Below are 24,476 nucleotides of genomic sequence, written 5' to 3' on the forward strand. Positions count from 1 at the left end.
GGATTTCCCTCAGTATCTAAGCCCCTTCAGTTAAGCGTATCTGAAATTCCCAGCTGGCGGTGGGAGGGGCTCAACGGGCCCCTCCTCCTGTCCCGCGTGTGTCACTCATTCCTGCGCTGTCTCTTTTCTGCACATAAACCACCCGATTCCAGACCAGGAAGATGGCCATCCACGCCGACTGTGTAAATGAGCACGGCGGGAACGCTAAGGGGCACAGCGACCGCCCAGGGCCGCACGGGAGCTAACGGTGGGCCAGGTGGGGTGGGGGTGGCCGCTGACATGCTGGCTCCCAGGCCCAGTGATGCTGCCTAGGTGCACGCGGTCCCCTTACATCCCAGCTCATTCGAAGGTTCCAAAGCAGGCGGGGGTGGGGCACAGAACTCGTGTTCTCCCCACCGTGCTGTGGATGGGTAATTCCGGGCACGAACTGGCGTGAGGACCAGTCTGGAATGTCACACGCAGAGGCTCAGCCACGCTGGCAGCACGCCATGCACAGAGGGGATCAGAGTGTTCCGCGTGGCAGGGACGTTCACTGTCAGGTCTGAAGCCCGGTGCACGCCTAGTTGACACCTGTCGTGATTACCTAGACTGCAGCGCCTCCAGGTTATCTTCCAAGTGGCACCGTCACCTCTTACCCTGACTGCACGCCCCCCAGCATGCCAGGCTGTGATGACACAAGGGAAGCACAGAGAAGGGGCAGCCGTCCCCGTCCAGTCTCACCAGCAAATTGCTTACAACGAGCAAAATGGTGTAGAGTAAGCCGCCCACTCACGTTTCAGACATTTGCCAAAAATGGATGGCGCTAACCACACAATCACCAACCACGTAACACAATCTCTGGTCCTATTCTTAGGAAACACACGTGGAGGTATTCAGGCACAAAGGGTCTTGATGTTTGTGACTTACCTTCAAATAGCCCAGGCAAAAAACTATGTATCCACAGACACAGAGGGAGGGCGGCGCGGACCCCTGAAAAGGGGCTACAGTGTTAACATGGGAAACGGTGCCGGGTAGGAGGATGTTCTTTGTAATCATTTTTGTAACTTTTTATAAGTTTGAAATTATTTCCAAAGAAGAAGTGAAAAATGTACCCCAAACCAAAACCCAGCAGCTAAAGCCGACAACAGGAACATCTGGTGGCAGAGGTTAGGCAGATGGGGGAAGAAAAGCGAGGAGGTTATTCAGACAGGACACAGGTCCCCAGAGCTGGGGGTTGGCAGTGACACCTCAAAAGTGACACTAAAGGACCAAGTGCGCAAACAGGTGAAATCACTATGTGGTCTGCTAAGCCTTCCTTCTCTCTGGGTGTTCTCAGCCGAGGCAGGCCACCGAGAAGTGACAAGTCAGGAAGGTCTGTACAGATGTCAATCCTGCTTGCAGTGGACCCACCCATCTCTGACAGGGGGTGACCGAGCCGTGACGGAACCATGTGGCCTCCTTGTGATGTCATCCGCCCTCACAATGCGCGTTGTCTGGACGACGCGTGCCTCTGGGAGCTGAAGCCCCGCGTCCGTCAGACTATGGAGAGCTTCTCACTCCTCAGCATTTCGGGGCCTCGGCTGTCTCCCTCGGCCCTAAGCACTTTTCCTGACATTATGTCCTCACGTGCCACCAGCTTGCCAGGTAAACTGCCATTTGTACCGAGACAAAGGAGGCAGCAGGGGGGACACCTCACCGCTGCCCACGCTCAGAGCTGCGGTCAGGCAGGGCGGAGGCAACCCGCAGTCAGGCCCGACTGCCGCTCCCTCAGCCTTTGAGAGTTCTACCAGTTCAATGTGGGACTACGATTTAGTAAAAAAGTCTAATTACACGTGGGAGAAAATTTTTCAATGCTGAGCTCATGGTAAGTTGCTCCCACTGTTTGTCCGTCTCTGGCAAGGGGGCTCAGGGGGATATTTGCTGTCTAAGTTTTTCCTCTGGAGCTGCGTGAAATCCCGAGCTGACAGTCTGTCTGCGTGGAGCATGCGCTAGTCTAGCCCCGTTCTGACCCCTGGGAAAGTCTAGGCCGGTCAGTCTGTCAGAAGGAGCCTCAGGGGAGGGTGGCTGAGGGCACTTGGTGGCACGAGGGTGGGTGCTGTGAGGCCGTGGTGCTCGCCGTGTGGTCTGGGCGCCAGCTGGTCAGAAACGCTGAGGCTCAGGCCGCTGGCCACAGACCCCGAGGTGGCATTTCCAACCGGCCCTCTGGGGGGTTCTTGGGCACGTGGGGCCCTGATAGGTCTGAGCCCAAAGTGAGCACGGCCACTGCCACACAGTGCACATGCACACACATGCACACACATCCATATGCACACACCACATACACGCATGTGTGCTGAGATGCGGGCAGGCCGAGAAGTACAGCCCAGGCAGAAGCTGTCCTCCGGTCCTTGTCCTCTGGGAAGACCTTTCCATGGTCTCAGCAAAGTGGCCCCCTTGGAATTCCCCAGGACGGCACCCAGGACCTCTGGGGCAGGAGAGGTCCGTTTAGTTCTGCTCTGCTGTGAAGTACTGAGGCTGAGCCCTGGGAACATGGGGTGCGGGGGGGACAGAGGCGGACGCCCAGCCTGGCTCAGCTCACCAGCCCCTCTGCTCCCCAGGCATCAGCAAGACTGCGCTCCCCACAGAGGCAGCCAGCCCAGCTCAGGCCCGGCCACTCCAGTGCCTAAGCAGCACCCTCCTGCCCGGGGCGCACAGTGCACCGCTCTCTCCAGGTGAGGTCTCTCGCATGGCACACGGGAGAAGCTGGGGACCTGGGGGAAGGCGGCTGCGGGCTGTTTTCCTGCCGTCTCCTGTCTGGCCCTCCAGCAGGACCTCCCTGCGTCGCCCTCACCCCGACCCCCAAGCTGGTGGGGCAGCGGCTTCTGCCTGAGTGGGCTGTTGCAGGAAGCCAGGCAGAGGGCTGGTGGCAGGCCTGAGTCCGCTGCAGCCATCAGAGTCTGTCCTTAGAGGGCACCTGACGGGTGCCAGGCTTAGTGACTGAGAGGACAGTCTCCGCCTGGAGAGCAAACTGCCATTTGTACCGAGACAAAGGAGGCAGCAGGGGGACGCCTCACGCCGCTGCCCCACACTCCCAGCTGGGGTCCGGTGGAGCGGAGGTGACCCGAGGTCACCGCTCCCTCGGCCTCCAGCCATGCCAGGCCGACTGCCCCCTGCCTGCCCGCCTGGAGCCCAGGCTGAGACCCAGCCCTTTCCTTCACAGACTGCATCCTGGGGGACCCCCAGAACGGGGCGCAGCTGAGGCAGAAGTGCACCATCTACCGGCCCTGGTTCTCCCCTTACAGCTACTTCGTGTGTGCAGACAGGGAGCGCTGCCTGGGGGCCCCCAGCTCCCCAGAGGGGCAGCGGGACGAGGGCGGGGGGGACAGCTGCCTTCCTGAGGACGAGGCTGACAGCGTCTGCTCCTCGTCCTCCTCCTCCTCCCCGAAGAACACCTGCCCCCGACAGGCCACCCAGAAACCCGGACGCGGCCCGGACGCCACAGACTACATCACGTCCCAGGACATCCTGACGGCCTCCACGTGGCAGCCGGCCCAGCAGAACGGCTACAAGTGCGCGGCCTGCTGCCGCATGTACCCCACCCTGCGTTCTCTCAAGGGCCACATCAAGGGTGGCATCAGGGAGGGCTTCAGCTGCAGGGCGTACTACCGCAGGCTCAAGGCCCTCTGGGGCAAGGAGCAGAGCGTGTGGCCCGGGGACAGGCTCTCGTCCGGCAGCTGCCAGGCCTTCAAGTAGCCACGTGGCCAGGGAAACGGGCGGAGTATATTCATGTCTCTAGAGAGAGGCCAATAAAACCAGTCAGTCACAGCCTCTGTCAAGTCTGAGGTCTCCCCGCACCACCTGCGGTCCTCCTCGGCCCAGTCCCATCCCATTGGGCTAACAGTTGCCTAGCAACACCAGGCCACCTCTCTCTCTCTCTCTCTCTCTCTCTCTCTCTCTCTCTCTCGCTCTCGCTCTCGCTCTCAAGAAAACGCCTGAAGTTTGAGGATAAGCCCTAAGAAACTGGCTCTCAAAGTGAGGCACCCAGGCCAGCAGGGTCAGCACCTCCTGGGAGTTGTTAGAAACGAAATTCTCAGACCTACTGAATCAGAAACTGGGGGCGGGCCCAGCAATCTGTGTTCTAACCAGCCCTGAGGGCGACTCTCATGCAGCTCGAGTGTGAGGCCAGCATTCGGAGACCCTGGCCTTTCTGCTGGTCCCTCTGTGGCCACGCCTTGCCTCCCACCACAGGGAAGCTCACACGGAGGGTGCAGGGTTGGACGCTCTTTCCTGTTGGCATGGGGAAGTGTCCACTGGCAGAACCTCTGCACAGTTTGAAAGCTTCTAGGATGTCAGGTCTTCTGAAGATGGGATGGGAAGACAACATGTCCCTACGTATGAGGCAGAGAAGAGGCCAATGGGGCATGGCCGTCCCCGCCGCAGACACCACACCGCCAGGCAGGGCCGTCCCCGCCGCAGACACCACACCGCCAGGCAGGGCCGTCCCCGCCGCAGACACACAGATCCTTCATGGAGAAGGATTCTCTGGCTGAGCCAGAACAGACCGGGGAGCTTCTTTACACGGCTGTGTGGGGTCATGACAACAGGCAGGTGAAAACATTGCTCCTATTACCAAGTAATGTCCCCGCACACAGCCTGAGCCTTGTTCCATTTCCGAGCAAATGCACTGCCAACTCTGAGCATCAGGGGTGCAGGGACGACATCCGCTTTGCCCATTATGTGGTTTGAAGCAGGGCTGAGGGCTTCGTCATCTTCCGAGGCCTTTGCACCTCTCATTTCGCCTCCCTGGGACTCAGCGGGCCCTCTCACCAAGGTGTGGTGTTCGCGCTTCTGGTCCCTGGCCCCGGCCCGCCCTCTGGCTGGCCACCAGTGTCCCTCCCCTGCTCGTTACACCAGAAACGTCTGCAGACGTCGCCATGTGCCCCTAGGAAAGCAAAGTCACCCTGGCCGAGAACCACTCGCACAGCCGATCCCCAGGCTGGTCTGCACAAGCTTCGCCTGGGGGTACCTCCTCCCGCCCCTTTCAGGGATGTGGGGATCCCTTCCAACAGCAGCCTCCAGAGCCCCGAGTCACAGCGGGGGTGGGGAGGAGGGGGAGAAGGAGCAGAGGAGCAAGAAAAGACAGGAGAGGAGCTTTCAGAAATCAGAAAGGTTTATTAGCAAAGGCCACTAGGCTAGTGACAACATCCAGGGAGTAAGTGCACTTACAGGGACAGGCTCTTTTCCCAGAGAGTGAACGACACACGGGTTTAGGAAGCAGAGGGGTGGGGGGGGAGCAGTGGGGCAGAGCGTGAACAGAAGGAACAGCCGTCCCGCCCAGAGCAGCTGGGGGCGGCGACTGCGAGGGGCTTTGCAGAGAGCACTCGTGTCAGCAAGAAAATGGAAGCGTTCCCACCACATCCAGTCCGGGCGCTGGCCAGCACCACCTGGGCGGGCGCCCCGGTGTCCGCGTGTCCTCCACACGGCCGAGAGCTGGGTTAGCAGAGCCAGAAGCGAGGAGAGAGGAGAGGGTGCAAGCCGGGGTCGAGGTCTGCAGCACTGCCTTTCCCGCCCCGGCGGGCGGCACGTCAAGGTCCCTTGTCTGTCCCTCGTCTGCCATCCTCACCCCCTGTGTGTGCTGGTTTGAGTCCCCCCAGGGAGGACGCTCCGGGGGCCTGACTGGGCAAGGCCGTGATGGAAGCAGGCGTCTGGAACCCCAGGGAGCACTCGGAGGGCAAGCGCCTCGAACGTCGGGGTCAGCGTCCAGCTGTCTCCTCTCTCCTCCACCTTCCTCTTTCCCTCACAAGTCTGGCAGGATCCTTTCAGAAGCTGTCTTCCCACCCACTCCTCACCCCCCCCCCCAAAGCCCTGTCCTACCACGTCCACCCCCGATCCACCGGCCTGGGGCTGGGTCCTCCGCTCTGGGCGCCCAAAGCCAGACCTCCATGCCCCGAAGTCACCAAGCCAGCGATCTAAGGGGACCCACTCAGGAGCCCCTCGTGCACTGCCGGTTTGGCCGGGCCGGCGTCCTGACAGCCCTCCCTCAGTTTCCTGGACCTCGCATGCCTGCTTCTTCCTCTCCTTGTATCCTGCACCTACTTCCAATGGCTAATTAGAAAACAAAGCAAGTGGAACCGCCCTCTCCAGCTGAAAGAACAGACACCTGCCGAAGACTCAAGACACCCAGGGATAGGCTGTGCTCTCTCCATCACTGTCACAAGCCCACACACTAACCGCCTTCTTGCACACATGTGCGCACACACACCTGCCCTACCCCGCTGGGCCCCGGTGCCCCAGGGCCGACTAACGTGAAGCTGCATCATTTCCATTCGTTTGCCCTCGCTCGCATCCGTGTGAGTTATAAAGCAACGTCAGGGTTCAAGACCTCCATTCTGGGGCCACGCGTCCTCACCGCTGACCCCGGGGGGCACTGCAGCCTGGTCTGCAGCATGTCGTTGGGATAAAGACTGACTTCCCCGAACACGGGACTCTGGCACGGGTCAGCCCTCCTCAGGCACTTTCCATCTGTCGACAGCACTTGCGCCTCGCTGACCAAACAGAGCTTGTCCTCACTGCCCGCCAGCCCACGGGACCGAGCGGGGAGCCTGCGGTCAAGGCCCAGATGGTAAAAGTATTGCAGGGCCCACAGAGACGGGTCAAGGGGGACACGCGGTGGTCCCTGACCTAAGTGGCAGTGATTTGAAGGGCGGACATAAGCAGTCTCAGCTACCAGGCCGTCGGTTTCCCTGCAGTGAGAGCTGACCAGTGCTGCCCCGGGGAGGGGACCTGTTGCGAGGTGGCGCTGGAGCTGGCACAGCCCCAGGCCAGACGCAGAGGCCAGAGGGGCAACTTCCTGCCTCCAGTGGACACGGAGGTGGGAGGCGGGCAGGAGAGGTCACACCTATGTGACTGGCGACAGCAAAGAGGCCATCCCCACCCACTGGGCCACACGAACACCCGGCGACAGAAAACGTCTGGGTCCAATTCCTCTGCAGACTACGCGACGCGTCCCACGCAGCACTCACGCGGGAGGGCCCATCCTGCCCGCCCCAGCTCAGAGCGACCCCTCGCCCACGCCCACGCGCGCGGTGGGGGCGGGGGAGGCAGCTGGCGCGTCCTGAATATCCACACGGAGCACCTGAGACGGTGCCGCCGCCCGTTCCCAGCCGGACATGGAGGTGGGAGCGCGAGGGGCCGCTGGGCACCGGACGGGCGACGAGCCGGCGGTGTCCTCCGACGGACGGCCGCCGCGCCTCCGGCCACAGAGACGGGCTGCTCGCCTCCGGGCGCCCAGCTGCTTCGCTCGCCCTCCGAGGCAAAAGCCTCCTTGTGGTCCGGAGCCCGCGCCTCCGCCCCTCGCCCGACCGGCGCCTACACCGCGCGATGCCATCGTCCAGGCTGTCGCCCAGCGCCTGCCGCCGCCGCGCGAGCTGCAGGCGGGGCGGCTCCTCGTCGCTCTCGGTGGCCGACTCGGACTCCGAGGCGATGCCCGACTCCCTGAACTTGAGCAGCTCCAGGCCGCCCAGCAGCGGCGCGCCCTGCGCGGCGGCGGGGAAGCGGAAGCACTCGAGCTGCACCAAGCAGTCGCGCCTACCTAGCGGGCTGCCCGCGGGGCGGCCCGGGGGCGGCGAGGGCCGGTCCTCCGGCTTGGGCGTCGTGGGGTCGCAGAGCACGGGCAGGGCTCCGGAGCGGAAGGTGATCTCCAGCAGGCTGTCCTGGGAGCCCACTGCGGGAGACAGAGGGCCGGGCGTCAGCAGGGGCTGGCTCGCGTGGGGGGCACCCGCTCCGCGCCAGGCTGGAGGGGCGCCCCGGGCGTGTGGTCCAGGCGGGACGCGCACAGCGCGTGCGGCACGCGGTGACAAAACTCCGCGCAGGCCTCCGGGCCGCTGCACACGCGGAGTCGCAGCCCCGCCTGGACCTGTCGACGTCCCTTCCCTGCGGGCTGGACCCGGGAGCAGCTTATGGGGCAGTTTGGGGGAACTACTGGTGTCGGGCAATTAGACCCGGGTTGACTCTCAACCCTGCAGCGTCTTGTCCTTGACCTCTGGGTCGGTTCCCTCGAGTCTGAAGTGGGCACAGCACCTCCCACAACCAGGACTGAGTGAGGTCGTGTGTATGAAGCCCTGTCACAGGCTCTGCCACAGGCGCTGACCAGTGGACACGCGCTGGTCCACAGCCCACACGGAGAGCACGCGCACGGCCACAGGCGGGCAGGCGCTGCCCTCGGGCGCACCCCGGTCAGCCTGGAGGCCGCCGCGCCCCTCAGCAGCGCGGCATCCGGCCAGTTGCGCCTCTGCCTGTCCACTAACAAGGTCATTAAGACGTCACCAGCCTTTCTTATGCCGGGGCTGTGGAACGCATGGTGAAACCATGAGCCGCCTGGCATCTCCGCGAGCTGGCACGAGCCCGGGCAGGGAGCCTGCGACAGTGACATGCGAGGTCCAGTGTGGGCAGGGTCTAGAAGGCCCCTGACACGCCCTCCAGCCCCTTGTGATTCCAAGGAGTGTGCGGACGGGACGGAGAAAGCGGCCTGTGATTTCTGCCAGAACACAGGGGCAGGTGGGGTGCCACAGGGCAGCGCAGAAAGCTTTGCGGAGGGGCAGTTGCTGTGCTGGGCCCCGGGGTTGGGGCGCGCCGGGGGGGCGGGGCCTGGGGCGCGCCGGGGGCGGGGCCTGGCTTACTGGCGTTCTGTCCTGACAGCTTCAGCTCCAGCTCCTGCACCTGTCTGACCAGCAGGGCGATGTGTTGCAGCGCGTCCCGGTTCTGCAGCAGGAGCTGGTGCACGCGGGCCTGCGCCTCCAGCCGGGCCGCCGCCTCGGCCGCCAACTGGTCCTTCAGCAGGTGCACCTGCGGGGGGCGGGGGAGGGGGGCAGACAGAAGAAGAGAGGCCGTGAGTGCAAGACCACAGACGCCTCCGCGCGCAAGCCTGGATAAAACGCCTGTGACCGGGCAGCGCCAGCCAGGAATCGTGTGACAGCAAACCCCGCACGGCTTTTCCTCTCCCCTTCTACGCGCCCAAACACTCGGAAAAACTGGGAGCCCCACGCGCCCTTTCCGAACTGCGGAGGTGGTCGTAACAAAGCCTTTTGACTGCCGTGGCACGGAGCGTGGGCTTCCTGCCTGCTGGGAGCTCGACAGGTCTGGGTGCGGTCGGGTGGGGGATAAACTCGGGGAGGCAATGACCACGTGTGACCTCAGGAGTGCACAAAGGGGTCTCTGGAGGGTTCCAGAAGCTGACGACCTTGGTGGCCTGCACCAAGGCAGCCGGTGGGAAAGAGGGTTTTCTTGGGCCCAAAACATGGTAGACAAAGACCCAACGTCCGGCGGCCAGGGCGGGACCGTGACAGTGAGGAAGGCGAGCCGGGGTGGGGGTGGGGGGGCTGATTCCGTCTCCCGCCCCGACGACACACACTCCAGAAAGACGCCCGCCAGACCGGACGTAAACGACGCGCCCGCCCCTCCCGCAGCAGCTCTCGAGGGGCCGCTGTCGCGCTCCTGCCGGATTTCGGGACCTGACCTGGCAGTGGGGCCTCGAGTGGGGTTGGCTGCCGCTTTCCTAGTGGCAGCACGCGGGGGCCTATCTGGGGGGGGGGCACGCAGCCTGGAGTAAAGCGGCCCTCTGCAGGCGCCGCTGAGGACAGGACTGGCTGTCACATAAACTGAGGGGGACCTAGACCGGGCGAGAGCACGGAGAAACGTCAGCGGGTGGGTGGCGATGAAGGCTTTATCTCCCTTGGAAACTGAGGCACGCGGGTATTTCCCGAGTCCCCGGGCCCTGCTGGTTCTCGGGAACGGGACAGGTGCTGTGGGAAGTGCCACGCAGGAAAGGCCAGCTTGGACCTTCCCTCTGCACCTAAGGTAACTGTCATAGAAGGGACCTGCTGAGCTGACAGAACTGTGGGTTTTCCGTGGAGCACACGGCAGTGGGGACAGGAGAACTCTGCGCACCGCTAACTGCACCCGTGGGCTCCGTGCACACCCCCCCAACCTCTGAACATCCCCACAGAGCAGGCCGCTGGGGGGCCCCGGGCGGGGCGCCTGGCGGCCAGTCTGTGGGTCCACCGCCCCTGCCACTGAGGCTGATTCTTCTACCTGGACCTGCTCCGCCTCTCGACCGAGGGCGGCCTAGGTCTCCACGTCCAGCAGACGCGGTGCTGGGGCAAGGGGAACAGAAGAGGCGGAAGCTGCTTCTGCAGGTAACCGAGCGCGACAGTCCCGGGTCAAATGCTGCGTTTCAAACCACAGGCACTGCCTGGAGACCAGCTCCTGCAACCACGTAAAGTGAGGCTGCAGGCTGCAAACACGGGTGATAACATCTCAGGTGTTTCCAGACCCAGGGACGCAGAAGCGCTCGCCTGCCACAGCCTGAAAGCGGCCCAGAGGGGCTCTCTGCCTCAGCGGCGTCAGGCCCACGCAGGACTGCAGCCTCCCACCATGCGGCCCACACCTGGCCAGGGGCACACCGCGCCTGGCCTCAAGGAGCCCCCACGTCCTGCGTGGGCGGGCAGCCACGGCCGCAGTGCTCTGGCCTCCCTGACCAGGCGCCTCCGCCCTGCACACGGACGCCTCTTCGCACGCAGCACACTTTTCCTACAGAACGTCAGGCACCGTGCGCACACGGAGGCCACGTTTATTTCTGGGAAGGTGCGAGGGGGCCTCTCCCACCGGAGCTGCGGGGTCTGGGCAGCGACAATCCGGCTCACTGACCATCGTCTGCAGTGCAGCGTCCAGCTCTGCCCGCCCCAGCCCTGCAAACCCAAGTTCAACCCTGCGCCCTCCACGTCCACGCCGCCCGATGGACTCCGGCCCTCAACCCGCCCCACCCCAGACCCCTGCCCGCTGACTCGCCCACTTGCCTGGACTCCAGCGCCTCCTCCACGGGAAGTGGGCGCGGGGCCAGGCTGGTTAGGGAGCACCGACACGCACGTGGGACGGCAGTGGAGAGAACCAGAGCGGTTTGCCGCCTGCACCCGGCAGGCACGCAGGCAAGGCGGGGGGCGCGGGCTCAGCGTGCGCAGCCCCCACCACGTGCGGCGCGGGGGCTTTCAGCGCCGTTGCTCCAACTAAGCACAGCACACGAGCGATCGCGAAGCTTCAGGGGCCCGCACTTGTTTTGGGAGAACCGCAAGGGCAGTGCATGGAGGAAGCTTGAAACAGCGGCAACACCGAGCGGCACTAGCGCTTTCCTCACGAGCTAGGCCCGCGCTTGGCAGCCGTGAGGGAACGGGGCCGACGCAACTGCAGCCACCCAGCCGCGGGCCCGGAGCAGCCTGGCGCTGTGGGGGCCCAGCCATGGCCATGCAGGCGCCCCCACCACCCCGCGTCCGTCCAAGGCTTGGCTGTAGCCTCAGTCACATGCCTGGACGTCTGGCCACCTAAAAGCAGGAAGCTCGTGCAGCGAGGCCAGCCTCACGCTGGGCGGGAGGGTGGGGGTGTCCACTGCGCACACGTGGTCCACCCTCCACATGTGAGACCCTTCTAGACCAGCTCTGAACCAATTTAGGGAGAGCCCAGGCTCTGAGACCATCAGCACACCCTGAAGGCAGTCTAAGGCGGGTCTGTGACAACAGCCGGACCAGACAGACCCGTGAGGGGGCACGGGGGTTGGGGGGGTGTACATAAGGCAACAAGGGACCCCAGGAGTGCACGTGTTTACGAGAAACTGTCTTTATCCTCAGCTCTTCCCAGGAGCCATGGGGGGCTGGGGGAACAGTTGCTCCCAGAGCACAGGGGAGTGTGTTCCCACCTGGAGTGTGACGTCACCACACCACCCCCTGCAGTGCTGGGACCGCCGTGTCAGTGAAGAAAAAGAAACGTGGCAGTTTGGTGGCAACAGAGTCTGACAGAACAAGACACGAGGCCAAGCGCACAACAAGGTCAGTCTGTTTTAAATGTGTGAAAGGCACCAATAAGGTCCCATCTGCTAACCCACCTACATGGCTGTGTGATCGCCACTACCCGAGATACGGACCTGACACAAAGCCCTCGGACGGGGCAGGGGTGGCGGCCGAGTTGTCTGCAGGACGGACGGGCTGAGCACTGGTTGGAGGTGCAGGGACACTGCTGCCCTCCCAGCAGCAAAAGAAGACACGAGTGATGGAGGCCGGAGACTGTTTTGGGGGCAGCAGGGAGGCTAGAGGAGCGTGACCCCGAGGGCCTCTCCGACCTGAATGAAGACTGTGGCAGCCTGCAGCCCTACCCAGAGTCATCTCACCCATGTGGGGACACGATGCACGGTGGGGGGATGTCATGTCACTCACTATCTGACTGGGTCAACCAGGGCAGCACAACTACAAACAACAGACTCGAGTCACAGGCTCAGGGTGCCCAGCCCATGGACGCAGCTGGACCGAAGCTCATGAAGGGCCCACAGGAGCACACCCCTCCCCTAGGTTCTCTGTCCGGTAGGCCAGCGTGGGGGCAGTGACATCTGCCGAGACACTCTCAGGGGCTCATCCCAGGTTCCAGCTTTGCAGACCGAACGGCCACCCAGCACTTCCTGTGTAGATGACACACTGCAAATAGCTTCCCTATGGTACTGCGCAGCGCCTTAAATTCAAATGTGTTTGATAATACGCATCATGAATATGCATCAAGCCCTTTCTTGGATAAATAATAACCACTTGGCAGTTGATATGCCGAAAGGGAAATGCAATATGGCTGCAGGATGGATTTGTATTCAGTGGGGACGGCTGGAAACGGTGTGAGGTGGGGCGGCCGCACTGCAGCCCCCGGGCTGTGTGCTGACAGCATCACCCCAGGGAGGCGGGGTTCCCCGACAGCCACGCAGCGTTAACTAAAGACAGTTCTGTTCCTTAACAAAGAGCAATGATTTTCCCCAAACATAAGCAGCATTAACAACACCCCTCCTTTTGTGGCTGTCCTGGGGACACCTACGAACCCTCTTGGCACCAGCACACACCCTTTTACACCATGGTCAGACTCTTCAAAAGGCTCAGGTCACTTGGGAGCAGTGGCCTCTTGTTCTGCCGTCGGGAAACCTGGCCGCCACAGGGACCACGAGGCCTCAGGCCCAGGTCAGGGCAAGACTCAGGTTTCAAGGTCTTTTCAAGACCCAGGTTGAGACAGAACCAGTTGTGCTGAGGCTGCCGGATGCTCCCTGAAGGGGCCTGCCCTGTCCGGGAGACTCGCCCAGCCCGAGGGTCCTGAGGAGCCAGCAGAAGAAGCTGGGAGCATAAGTGCCCCAGAGAAGCTGTGCCCTGCCACTCGGGTGCAGGACACCAGACAAGTCAGCCTGGTCACACCATGAAGGGCCCTCCTGTGTCCTCACCCACTCACTCAGGTCCCGACGCATCTGTCAGACCACGGGAATCAGCCTTTCATGGCACGCGTGAGCGCGTCCCCACCACTGCCCTACTGCCTAGAGTGATGACAGGGCTCTGCCTTGACAGTGCCAGGGGCCCTCGGCAGAGGAAGCAGGGGGCAGCGGGGAATTGCTCACCCTCCTTTGCAAAGCAGCAACCCCGCAACAGCCCCTGAGCCTAAGCCAGTTATTGTCATCACGGCTCAAACACTATACCCAAGTCCCGCTAGTCACATCCGTTCTAATGGATTCCAGGCCAGGCTGGCATCAGCCCCCCGGAATGATGGCCACTGGAGACTACCTGTGTGGGCACGGTGGCCGGAGGCCACGTGCTGGGCTCTTCAGGGCGTTTGGTGCAAGTTCGCACTTTAAGCTCCTGTAACACTGGCCTCAGTCATAGCTGCCCAGCTGCAGAGGTGCCCCCAGCCAACACGGGGGGCTGTGGGGCAGGGTGGGGACTGTGTGCACCTGCTTCCGAGTCCCTCGAGTCACACCCAACACAGCCAGCCAAGCCAGCCAAGCCCAGCTGAGCATGGACCCGCGGGAGCCACCGTCTCTCCCCCTACCCAACAAGCAACGCCCCACGTGCGAGCGGCCCCACGGCCCCACTGGAACCTGCCCTGGGCCCTGGGGGAGGGGCTGAAGAGAACCTGGGCCACAGCCACTTGCGTCTGCTGCGTCTGCTGCTGGAGGAGCTGCTGCAGGAGCTGCACCTGGTGCTGGGAGGACAGCGGCGTCCCCGTCCCCACGCCCAGGGCCTGCGAGGACAACGGTGGTGGTGGCAGCAGCGTCCCCGACGCGCTGGTCAGCATGGGATCCGGGGGGTGGGGCGGCACCTGGAGGAGCAGAGAGGACCGGCCATGACCCTGGGCAGGGGCCACCGTGGGCCTTGTGGCTCTGACATGCGACCCAATGGCCCAGTCCCCGCAGAGGACTAGAGACGCGGTGTCCCCGAGGGAAGTGCAGTGGCCCCGAGGCGCAGGTGCTGTGACTGCAGGCTTGATCTGCAGGCAGAAAAGGCTGCTGGGACACCTCAGTAATGGCCCGAGCGGTGGGCATGGCTGACCCTCCCACTTCCTGACCACTGGCCGCCTGGCTGAGTTCCAGGGGGTGCTGAGTTCCAGGGGGTGCTAGGCTTGGACACAGCTCCTCCCACCACCATGCCCCCCGTTCTCCGCTGTGTCCTCAGGTGCCCTCCCAGCCTGGCCAGGGGGCAGAGGCCAAGGGAGGACGCCGCTCGCACCCCTGCCCAGCTCATGGTAGGCCGGGCTCACAGCTCCTGCCAGTGGACGGGGGTCTCGGCCCTTCCTGTATTGACACTGTCACTGTGGTGGCTTCTGTAGGCCAGAGAGCTGCTCCTGGCCTTCCTGCTGCTGGCCCTTCCCAGATGGCTAAGAGGCCCAGTGACAGGCCATGTCCCTCGCTGAGGGCCTCACAACTGGGGACTGAGCTGCCCTGAGGCCGCCGTGAGCAGAACGTGTGAGGTGACCCCTGACCCTACACAGGAACCCCGGTCTCCCAGGGGTGTCGGTCAGGATTCGTCTCCTGGGCTTTTCGTTTGTCTTCAGGTTGGAGTCTGGCCTTGAGCTCTGCTTCTTAGTCTGGGTTATATGGGTCACCTCCCATAAGCTGTGAGCTTGGAGGCGATGACACCTGGGTGGTCTCGCAGTTCCAGCTCCAGCGACCTCACAGGAGCCTCCGGGCACAGGCCGCTCTGCCCAGGCCCCCTCCCCCGGTGCTGTGTGCCAGGACTGGTCTGCACAGGTTCTGAGCAGGGGGGACACCATCCAGGGCGGGAGGTGACTGACAGTGGCTGAGGCTGTGACACAGGCCATCCCTGGAGGTGGCCGTGTGCAGACCACCTGGATGGGCGCCTCCTGCCCACCTTGGATTCTGTGTGGGAGCCGCCATCCTTCCCCACGGCATCGAGGTCGGTGACACCTCGGCTGAATTCCAGGCTGTCACCCCCCGGAAGCGGGACCTCCACGGCGTCGATGTCGGTCTCCTCCGCGGCGACCGTGCAGGCCCTCTCGGCTCCAGTGAGCTGGCGGCCTGCAGGGACAACACAGAAAGAGGGGATGGGATGGGACCCCAGGAACACTGTCCTTTCCCGACACAGCAGTGTTACTTATGTCACACCAGGGAATGCCACTGGCTTCCTAACGGTTTCACCTATGTTTTCACTCAAGTCCATTACAGTTCCAATCCAGTAAGATGTCCCCGTTTCAGCCTCTTTCCAAAGTCCAGAAACAAAGATGACATTTCCTCGGGTTTGGTGTGCGGACCCTGGGAGGAGGGATGACAGTCACCTCAACCTCATCCCAGCTCAGGTGTGGGATCAGCCCAGGGACGTGGGGTTCCCCAGCCTCGCCCCTGGTGGGCTGTCAGTGAAACACCTGACTCTGGGCCTCAGTTCCAACCACAAAGTTGGAGGCTGACTTGGATGGACGGGAAGGGCATATGGCGGCAGAGCAAGGACAAGGGGACTTTAGGCCCCGTCCGACACAGGACCAGTGCCCCACCCCCAGCCCGACTCTGACCTTGGCCCCCAGGTGGCAGTGAGGGGACAGATAAGGGGCAGGCTTCCCCTGCCCTCCTTCTCGGTCTGTCTGTCCACCCGAGCACTTTCTGAACGGCAGGGGGGCTCCACCCCAGGGTCTGCACTGGGCGGAATCGGCACGGCGGAGGGTTCAGGTGACCACTCGGGAGTGAGACAGGTGAGGCTGGGGCTCAGGAGGCGGCAGGAGGGTGGAGGCAGAGGCAGGTGAACGGGCTAATCTTGGACAGGGACGGACAAGAGGCGAGCTGGCGACGAGCAGGGGGACTGCTGGCCGGCCTGCAGCCGAGTGCAGGTCCCACCGTGACAGGGAGGACCTGCCATCTGTGGGCGGCCGTTTCTTCCCAGCGTCTCCTGGCTGAGTGGAAGGTTTTGCGGGATGAATGCCGAACTTCTCACATGTTAATTATATCTCAGCCATTAAAGAAGAATAAGGGGTTGTCAGTTTGGTCCAAAAGTGCTGGAAATGGCCATTTTTTTGCCTCAAAATTGCAACAGTACAGCTTAAATAGCACTGTGTCCCAGGCACTAACTTAATGGTTTTACACATGTTAACTCACTTATCCTCACAACGAAACCGAGAGGCAGGCACGGTGATAACCCCTGCCTGACAGGTGACAAGAAGGCGGGCTCAGACCTGCCGGTGGCTCCAAAGGGCCACCGCCTGCCGCCCAACCAGCGTGCCGCGCCCGCCTGGAGTCCCACCGGCCCGTTTCATCTAATTTATCGCGTCCACATAATCTCTAAAGTGACCAAGTTTGTCATCTGTTTGCACCCATGCCCAGCTCTGAATGTGAGCCCCCATCTATCTTGTCTGGCTCAGTGTCCCCAGGACCCAGAATCGAGAAAGTGACACACATATGTCAAGTGCAGGGAGGAGCTGGAACTAGGGACGCAGGGTCAGGCAGTGGTGGCCGGAGAGACGGGGCAGGCGACGGGAGGCGGGTGGGGTGAGCGGGACGTCCGGGCCAGAAGGTGTCAGGCGCACAGTTCACGCCCCTGAATCTAGTGCTCACGGACCATGGCAAGACGTTCACTTTTAAGAACCTCTATTCTTCCCAGGGCAGGGGGGTCTCTCCCAGGAAGCCCCTCCAGGAGTCAAAGCACACGGGGCAAGGCGGCCCCACCTGGTCCGAGCCTGGGACTGGCTGGGGCAGCTGGCCAGGACATACAGAACACAAATCTCCCCCGGGAGGGACCGGGGACAGCGGGGAGGGGACAGCAGCCCCCAGTGGGGAGGGGACAGCAGGGAGGGGACAGCAGTCCCCGAGCACTGCTGAAGCCCGAGGGCCCGGCTCTCGGCCAGCACAGGCACTAAGACCCCACACCCCGAGGACCCCAAGCGTGCTCCTCTGCCCACTGAGGCCCTACCTGGGTCTCCGGAGCTGTTGCTCTTCTTCTCACTGTCCCCGTCCTCCTGGCCGTCCGCGCTCTGCTGTGTGTGCTGCAGGCTCAGCTTGTGGCACACCTCGAAGGCCTGTCCTACTGTGCGCACAATCCGCATGGCTTGGCTCTGGGAGGGAGAGAGACAGGGGACGCGGTGAGGGACCGGGGACCCTGGGCCAGGACGCAGGAGGAGGAAGCGCGAGGGCCAGGCAGATAGGAACCAGCCTCCCCGGTCCGGCTGTCCCTCGCCGCAGAGCACGTCCTAGCGACCTCTCTAACTCAGGACGCGAGGCCCTGGACTGTCCTGACGTTTGTGGGTGACAAGAGCCTTGGGTGGCTTCTGTGGGTCGCCTCACCCGGGGAGGACCTGCACCTCTGCCCTCTGTGTGAAGCCCTGCACTCGTCCTGCTGCCACCAGCACAGTCAGCTCTCCTCACACACAAGCCACGGAACCTGAGACCCTGTGCCACCTGCCCCCAAGGTGTCGCCCCAACGTCCTCACACCTGCTGCTGAGTCCCTTCGTGACAACGGAGCAGACTGCGTGTGGCTGAGCAATGACCGTGGGGCTCCGTGCCAGCTAACCAACTGTGGAGGCCGAGTGGGGCCGGGTCCCCGACACAGCCCCCCACCCACTTCTTCTGACTTGGGGAATGTTGTTCTTAGACATACACACACGCGGCAGAAACGGGAACTTCAGGCTTCTAGAGAGAGAGTGTGGGCACGTGCCCGTGACGTGTGGTTACCTCCTTATCTCACATAAACTGACCCAGACAACACACTGAACGGGCATCTGCAAAGCCCGTTTCCGGTCGTGGTAAGAGGACACAGTCTCACGTCTGGGGACGAGCCCTCTGCCGTGGAGCGCGTCGTCGGGCTGCACTTCCACTCGCCATTCAGCACGGCTGCTCCCACAGGACGGAAGTGCGTTCCCGCGGGACCCCAGGCTGGGGGGCTCGACGGTCCTGATGCTCAGGGCGGCTCTGTGAGCTCTGAAGCCCTTCCTTCTGGGCTCATCTTCCCTCGGCACTGAAGTCGGCTTTTAGGCGAGTCCACAGAAGGAGCTTGCGGGGGGAGTTACTGAAGGGGCCGGGGCGCTCCTGCCCTGCTGGCTGTGCCCACTCGCCGGTGCCATCTGCCCTCTGCAGTCACGTGGCTCCTGCCCGCTGTGCCTGCCCGCTTCGTGGTAGGGCCTCGGGCCTTATAGGGAGAAAACCGGTCCTGCCTGCCGCCCTGGGAGGCAGAGGCCACACGCGCCGGAACTTCCTAGTTTATAAGCCACGTCTGACCCCAAGACAGAACTCCAACGGGGAGAGGTTTTAAAAAGAGCCCTTCCGTGGGTCCCCTGGGTCACCAGAAGCCACTGCTCACATCTCAGGACCACAAACAGGCCTCAGAACTGAGAGTGGAGTTGAAAGGTGCGAGGTAACCAGGAACACAGCAGGGCAACAGGTGGGGTTGGGAAGCGAGTCCGCTGCAGCCCCAGGAGCTGGCCGTTCCCTGGAATTTACCAGAGGTTTTCTTCAAAGTATCGTGAAACTGCATGATTTCCGCACAAACCCAGGCTAGTTTACAGGAGCGCCTGAAAGGACGTGGCCACATGGGTCCAATCTCCTGACTGAAGCCCTTTCCTGTCAGCGCCCCCAAAGCACCTGCGGGCTCGTTGCCGTCACATGAGGCTGCTGAGGATGCTTGATGTCTTCAAAGCTGGAAGCGGCTCCCAGCTTCAGACGGGGGCCGTGACACCACAGCACACGGGTTACAGGCACTGCTGTGAAAGTCGGGCTGGGAAGCAAGCGCTTAGAGCCACGTAGCCTCACGACACACGAAGTGTTTCTTTAGACCATCTACTTACTGGTGTCGACAGAGCTCCCCCGGCCCCAGGCTACCCCTCAATCCAGCACAGAAGTCCAGATGCAAGCACAGCCTTTCTCTTTCGCACACCTAACGTGGGCACCAGTGTGTGCCCAGCAGGCGTCCGTGTTCGATGAGCCGTAGCAACAATCATGAAAATAGCACTCTTCTCTCAGTGGGAGTGGGCAGCCTACTCAAAAGCAGTCCGACACACAGCCGCGTGTATGGGGAGCTAACACGACAGTCCGACACACAGCCGAGTGTGAGGGGAGCTAACACAACAGTCGGACACACAGCTGAGCATGGTGAGCTAACACGACAGACACTCAGCCGAGGGCGGGGAGCTAACACAACAGTCGGACACACAGCTGAGCCTGGTGAGCTAACACGACACTCAGCTGAGGGTAGGGAGCTAACATGACAGTCGGACATACAGCCGAGCACAGGGAGCTAACATGACAGTCAGACACACAGCTGAGGGTGGGGAGCTAACAGGACAGTCGGACATACAGCCGAGTGCGGGGAGCTAACATGACAGTCAGACACACAGCTGAGGGTGGGGAGCTAACAGAACAGTCGGACACACAGCTGAGTGCGGGGAGCTAACACGACAGTCAGGCACACAGCCGAGCTCTCGGGGAGCCCTGCTCTCCCTCCCTGCCCCAGGCCCCCTGAGAGCCGCAGCAGCCTCCAGCCCAGCCGTAGCGCCCGCTTCTCCTCCCGCCTCTGTGGGGTCTCCTGGCGCAGCTCCGCCCCGACTTGGATCTAGAAGTAGGTCTCGCACCTGCCCTTTCCCTTGCACGTTCCATGGGTCCCTGATCTGCATTAATGAGCCTGCGGCAGGTGGTCAGCGCACAAATCTCCTCAGAGGACCAGGCTAAATCCGCCAAGTGTCCCCCTTTGTGGAGCTGGGTGGCACAGGACACAGATAGTGGATGCTGACCCTGTCATGTATGACTCTTATGCCCACTTGACAAGGTACCCGCAGCCTGTCAAAGGCGCCTGGTGTCACACAGCATGAGAGGAGCACGCAGCGGGGACTGGAAGGGGCCCTCACGCAAAGCCCGGCGTGGTGGACTGTGCCTGGAACGCAGGCCTGAGGGACCTCAGAAGCATAAGTAGAGCATTTTCCCAAATCTCTTAGCAGACAGTTCCCAGGACACTAACACACATTACACAGAAAAATATGGTCCCGTGGCCACATTGGTTTGAGAAGTGCTGGGCCACACAAAGTTAAAGGGGTTTCTCCCACTCTAGGGCTCCCAGCACATTTAAACACGAACACTCGGGGTGCTAAATGCTCAGGAGACGCTGGCTTCAACGCTCCTCCTGGTGTGACAGACGAGGAAGCGGAGAGCCGTGGGGACAGTGGCCCACATAGCACCACTGAGGGCTCCAGGGGAGAGGGAGGCGGGACCCGGGTTTCCGAAACCAGGTTTCATGTCAGACGCCTGGAGGACGAGCGAGGACGCAGGCCTCCACACCCGGCCAAAGCTGCATTCACTCAACATCAAGGTTACCGCCCAGACACGGCCACCGGGACCACCGGTGTCCCCCGCGCCGTCTCGGCCACACTGCACACATCCTGACTCGCAGCCCCTGGACACTGCACACAAGACAAGGCCACCTCGGCAAGTGGCAGAGCTTCTTTCCTGCAGCACGCCAAGGCGGCGGCGCCCGCTCAGCCCACTTGCTGCCCTTCAGAGCGCCGACCAGTGGGCAGGGCCTGTCCAGCTGCCTGGAGCGGCCAAGACAAGGGTCAGACGAAACCAGAGTCGCAGTCCACAGGAGCGGTGGTGGGCTGCTGAGACACTCCCCGCGTCTCTGCTACAACAGCCACCGCCCGATCCTGCCTGTCACCAGGGAGACGGGTCAATGTCGGGGGCACTCTGGGTCCGACCGAAGAAAATGACGGGTGACGGACGGATGGCTGCCCCTACCTTCTTCTTGGACTTGAAGACATTGCACCGGAAGACGTTGCTGGCGCCATCTCGAGCGATGTAGCTGAAGATCTTCAAGTCCTGGGAGTCGTGAGACACATAGAAGATCCTACAGGGAGAGCAAAGGAAACGCGCTGAAAATGCGTCAGCTCAGGATACTGGGGGCGGGGCTCGCGACACCCAGGTCCTCGGAGGGTCTTCTTCCCAGAAGCCACAAGCCGATGGCACTTTCCACAGGTGACACTAACACTCCCGGGAGTGACCTCCAGCTCTGGACACAGCGGGTCCTGCACTGGAGGGGACCAGGCCTGGTGTCACCAGTGCTTTGGCCTCTTAGCCTCCTGGGAGGGCAGACGCTCCCCGGACTCGGGGAGGCGAACTCGGGGCTCGCGCCTAATGGGTGCCAAGTGCCCGTTGAGAGTGATGGGCAGTTCCGGAGACAGAGATGTGGTGATGGCTGCACACCCTCAGTGTAATTAACCCACTGACCTGCACACTTAAAAGTGGGTAAAATGGCAAACTTTGTTACGTGTGTTTCATCACGATAAAAGAAACATGATTCTGTTATTCTGTGAGAGATACAAAATACTTACATTTAAAGTCAGACTTTGTAAAAAACAAACACTGCATTGCTGAGGTGGTCAGGCATCCCTTTTGTTTGGAAGAATGCACTTGACCATAAACAGAGCTTCCTAAAGTGAAGCTGCAGAGCTAGCCCAGAATTTCATGAAATCTGAAACTATGTTTCCTTCAGCAGCACCCAGTGGTTCCCTGTGGGCAGAAAAGTAACTACCCGAGGAAGGCCCGGCTGTAAATGTTACTATATTATCACCATGATGGACGCTCCTATTGACGACAAGATGGGATGTGCACAGTTCAGAAAAATTCCTTTTATCTACTCACCCGCACACAGGTACACAAGCCCACACGCACAGAGGCCCAAACCACCACTGAACGCCTGCGGGAACAGTGTCTCGGAGGCTGGAACGGTGCTGGCTAAGCCTCGCTCCTTTGTTCAGAGAGGCTGCTAACTTCTGATCCATCAGGAAGAGGCCCGCCAGACACCCGCCCCAGAGAGGCTGCCGTCCGAGGTGTGTTTGTGTCTTTCTTTTTGGGGGGAGGCGTTGGCCAAGAAAACTTCACTTTAAAATTTAAGACTTCTTTGATGTTTTCTGCCCCCCACCAGAAGACATGTTTCTCCTTAAAAGTAAATGGATGGAGGAAGATATATACTAATACTAATCGAAAGAAACCTTTGAGAAAGAAGAACAACGTTGGAAGACTGACACAGTACCTGATTACAAGGGTTATTGTTAAGCTACAGTGATCAAGCCGCTGTGTACTGGGGTCGAGAGCAAGTGGGAAGAACAGAACAGAAAACAGTCCTGAAATAAACCGCACAGGTGCAGGGGACGGGCGCTCAACAGACGGACATCAGTGGAGCAAGGACAGTGTTTTCAACAAATGAGGCTGGGACAACTGGACGGCCATTTACAAAAAAAGAAAAAGGAGCTTTGATGTATCCCTCATAGAGAATGAAAGCCTGAGTCACAGCGGATCGCACGCACGAAGCCTAAAACTGGAACATTTTCAGGAGAGAGTACAGAAAAAAACCCGAGTCAGAGATTCCTGACACTCAAAGCACAACCCAGACATTTAAAAACCGATAGTTTGGACTTCATCAAAATTGAAACTTCTGCTCTTCAAAAGACATGACTAAGAGAAAATACAAGCCAGGCTTGGAGAAAACATTTGCAAATCATGTATCTGACAAAGGACATGTAGCCAAAATGTATAAAGAACTCTCAAAATTCAGTAATAAGAAAACAAAACACCACAATGAAAAAAGGGCGAGAGATGTGACTAGACGTCTCACAAAAGACACACGAACAGCATATCTGATGCAAAGATGAGCACGTCATCGGTCATTAGAAAAACGCAGATCAGAGCCACTGAGGTACTAACCGACCCCCACTGGAAGAGCTAAAATTCACAAGGCTGGCGGCCCGAGGGTGTCAGGGGTGGAGGGACCAGGACGCTTCCTCCCGCTCGCCAGGGGCGACCACGTGGGAAACGGGCTGGCAGCCTCGCCGAGTCACACACACACCCACCCTCCGTATGACGGGGCCTCTGGCCCTGGGAGCTCAGCTGGGGAACCGAAGTGTGCACAGGACCTGTGGTGAGCAGCCTTAGGGCTTCCGTGCAGCAGCTAAAAGCCAGGAGCCACCCAAATCGCCGTCGCCATGTGAGTGGTGAGCGAGCTGTGTCACACTCATGCAGCGGGACTGTCCGGTCATACGGGGCCACGCTGCCAAGACACCCTGACGAGGACTGGTTCTCAGAACAGTTATGCTGAATGACAGCAGCCGGGCCAAAAAGGGGGTATAACGTGTGACTGCATTTACACAGAATTCAAGAACACACACTCGTGGGCGACACCAGGAAGGAGCTGGGTAGCTGCCTGGATGTGGAGACGGAAAGGCGGGACATGGCAGGAGGGTGGAGGGGACGGTCACCACGGGGCGCAGTGGACCTTCCGGGGACACAGATGGGCTCATCGTCTCGACTGAGGTGATGGCTTTCAAGTGTGTACATATGTCACAACTTACCCAACCACCCTCTCTAACTGTGCTCGATAAAAACAAAATCAACAGCTTGTTTGGGGAATGCTAAAACTTTGGGGAAAGTCATTTCTTTCAACCAATGAAAGGCAAGATTCAGGTCCTGATCAGCGTCCACAAAGAGGTCACTTTTTCATGGACACAGTGCCACTGTAAAAAAGACAAAAAACAAACCAAGCAATGCTTCCTTTTCCAAAAATGGAAACGGCAGGGTTTGTCCTTTCACACCCGTCCAGCTCAGCTCTGACGCCGTCTGTTTCCTGAAGCCTTTCGTCATCCCTCTGTGAATCCATCAGATACGATTTATTTAATTTTCAGACATGAATTAAGTGCGTTTGCCTGTCCGCCCACCACACGGTGATTCAATGCGTCAAATGGGCCAGACGCAGGCTCGGTGCCAGAAACACAAGGCGGGTTGGGCATCCTTCCCCCAGAGCCACTGCAAAGTCACAGCAACGTCCAGTCACAACCATTCCAGCAAAGGTTAGGAAGTGCGCCAGGACACAGGGGACAGCTCTGTCACACGCCGTCCATCCGGCGTGGCCGCCTCAGCACCACGTTTCCCCACTGGCCTCGAGCCCTGAGAGCGGGCCATGGCCCACTCGTGGCAGTGATCTAGGCCCCCAGCACAGCGCCCGGTGGCGCAGTTTCTCTTCTGTGTATCTGCTGGGAGGAATGGAAGTCCCACCTCACAGGCGTCTCCTCTCTGACGGGCAGGCAGGGCTGCCAGCGTCGCTGTCAGGCTTCAGCCCTGAACCACTTTGTCAGCCCAGGCAAGTGAGTGGCGAGGGGCCAACACCACAACTCAGCTCCTCGTCCCGCAGACCCCAAAGGAGCAGCT

The 24,476-nt window shown here is 61.1% G+C and overlaps 2 protein-coding genes across 5 annotated transcripts in view; one reads left to right on the forward strand and one right to left on the reverse strand.

Moving 5' to 3' along the window:
• The window catches only part of LOC109392316 (carboxyl-terminal PDZ ligand of neuronal nitric oxide synthase protein-like), a 98,514-nt gene that overhangs the window by 18,044 nt on the left and 55,994 nt on the right, over positions 1–24,476 (reverse strand). For 3 of the 4 annotated variants that reach the window (XM_019660687.1, XM_019660686.1, XM_019660688.1), the window contains exons 4-10: positions 21,015–21,123; positions 17,208–17,349; positions 15,165–15,331; positions 13,930–14,115; positions 10,812–10,856; positions 8,637–8,802; positions 5,111–7,681 (exon numbers count right to left, since the gene is read on the reverse strand). In XM_019660687.1, the coding sequence (XP_019516232.1) occupies positions 6,678–7,681; positions 8,637–8,802; positions 10,812–10,856; positions 13,930–14,115; positions 15,165–15,331; positions 17,208–17,349; positions 21,015–21,123 (1,819 nt within the window). In that variant the 3' untranslated portion in view covers positions 5,111–6,677. Of the gene's footprint in view, positions 1–5,110; positions 7,682–8,636; positions 8,803–10,811; positions 10,857–13,929; positions 14,116–15,164; positions 15,332–17,207; positions 17,350–21,014; positions 21,124–24,476 lie in introns of those variants that run through there. The other variant, XM_019660689.1, reaches the window with a different exon arrangement.
• SPATA46 (spermatogenesis associated 46) lies at positions 7–5,020 on the forward strand. The gene is made up of 3 exons (XM_019660691.1): positions 7–1,623; positions 2,577–2,690; positions 3,179–5,020. The coding sequence occupies exons 1-3, from the start codon at positions 1,428–1,430 to the stop codon at positions 3,709–3,711; spliced, it is 843 nt and encodes a 280-aa protein (XP_019516236.1). The 5' UTR covers positions 7–1,427; the 3' UTR covers positions 3,712–5,020.

The sequence above is a fragment of the Hipposideros armiger genome, unplaced genomic scaffold (assembly GCF_001890085.2).
Source record: "Hipposideros armiger isolate ML-2016 unplaced genomic scaffold, ASM189008v1 scaffold_324, whole genome shotgun sequence".
In the NCBI taxonomy this organism is placed as follows: domain Eukaryota; kingdom Metazoa; phylum Chordata; class Mammalia; order Chiroptera; family Hipposideridae; genus Hipposideros; species Hipposideros armiger.

Excerpts from the sequence above, each read along its gene's own strand:
- SPATA46 (XM_019660691.1), top strand. The coding sequence starts at position 1,428 with ATGTGGCCTCCTTGTGATGTCATCCGCCCTCACAATGCGCGTTGTCTG. Across the intron at positions 1,624-2,576 it reads ACGTGCCACCAGCTTGCCAG|GCATCAGCAAGACTGCGCTC; the intron begins GTAAACTGCCAT and ends TCTGCTCCCCAG. Across the intron at positions 2,691-3,178 it reads CAGTGCACCGCTCTCTCCAG|ACTGCATCCTGGGGGACCCC; the intron begins GTGAGGTCTCTC and ends TTTCCTTCACAG.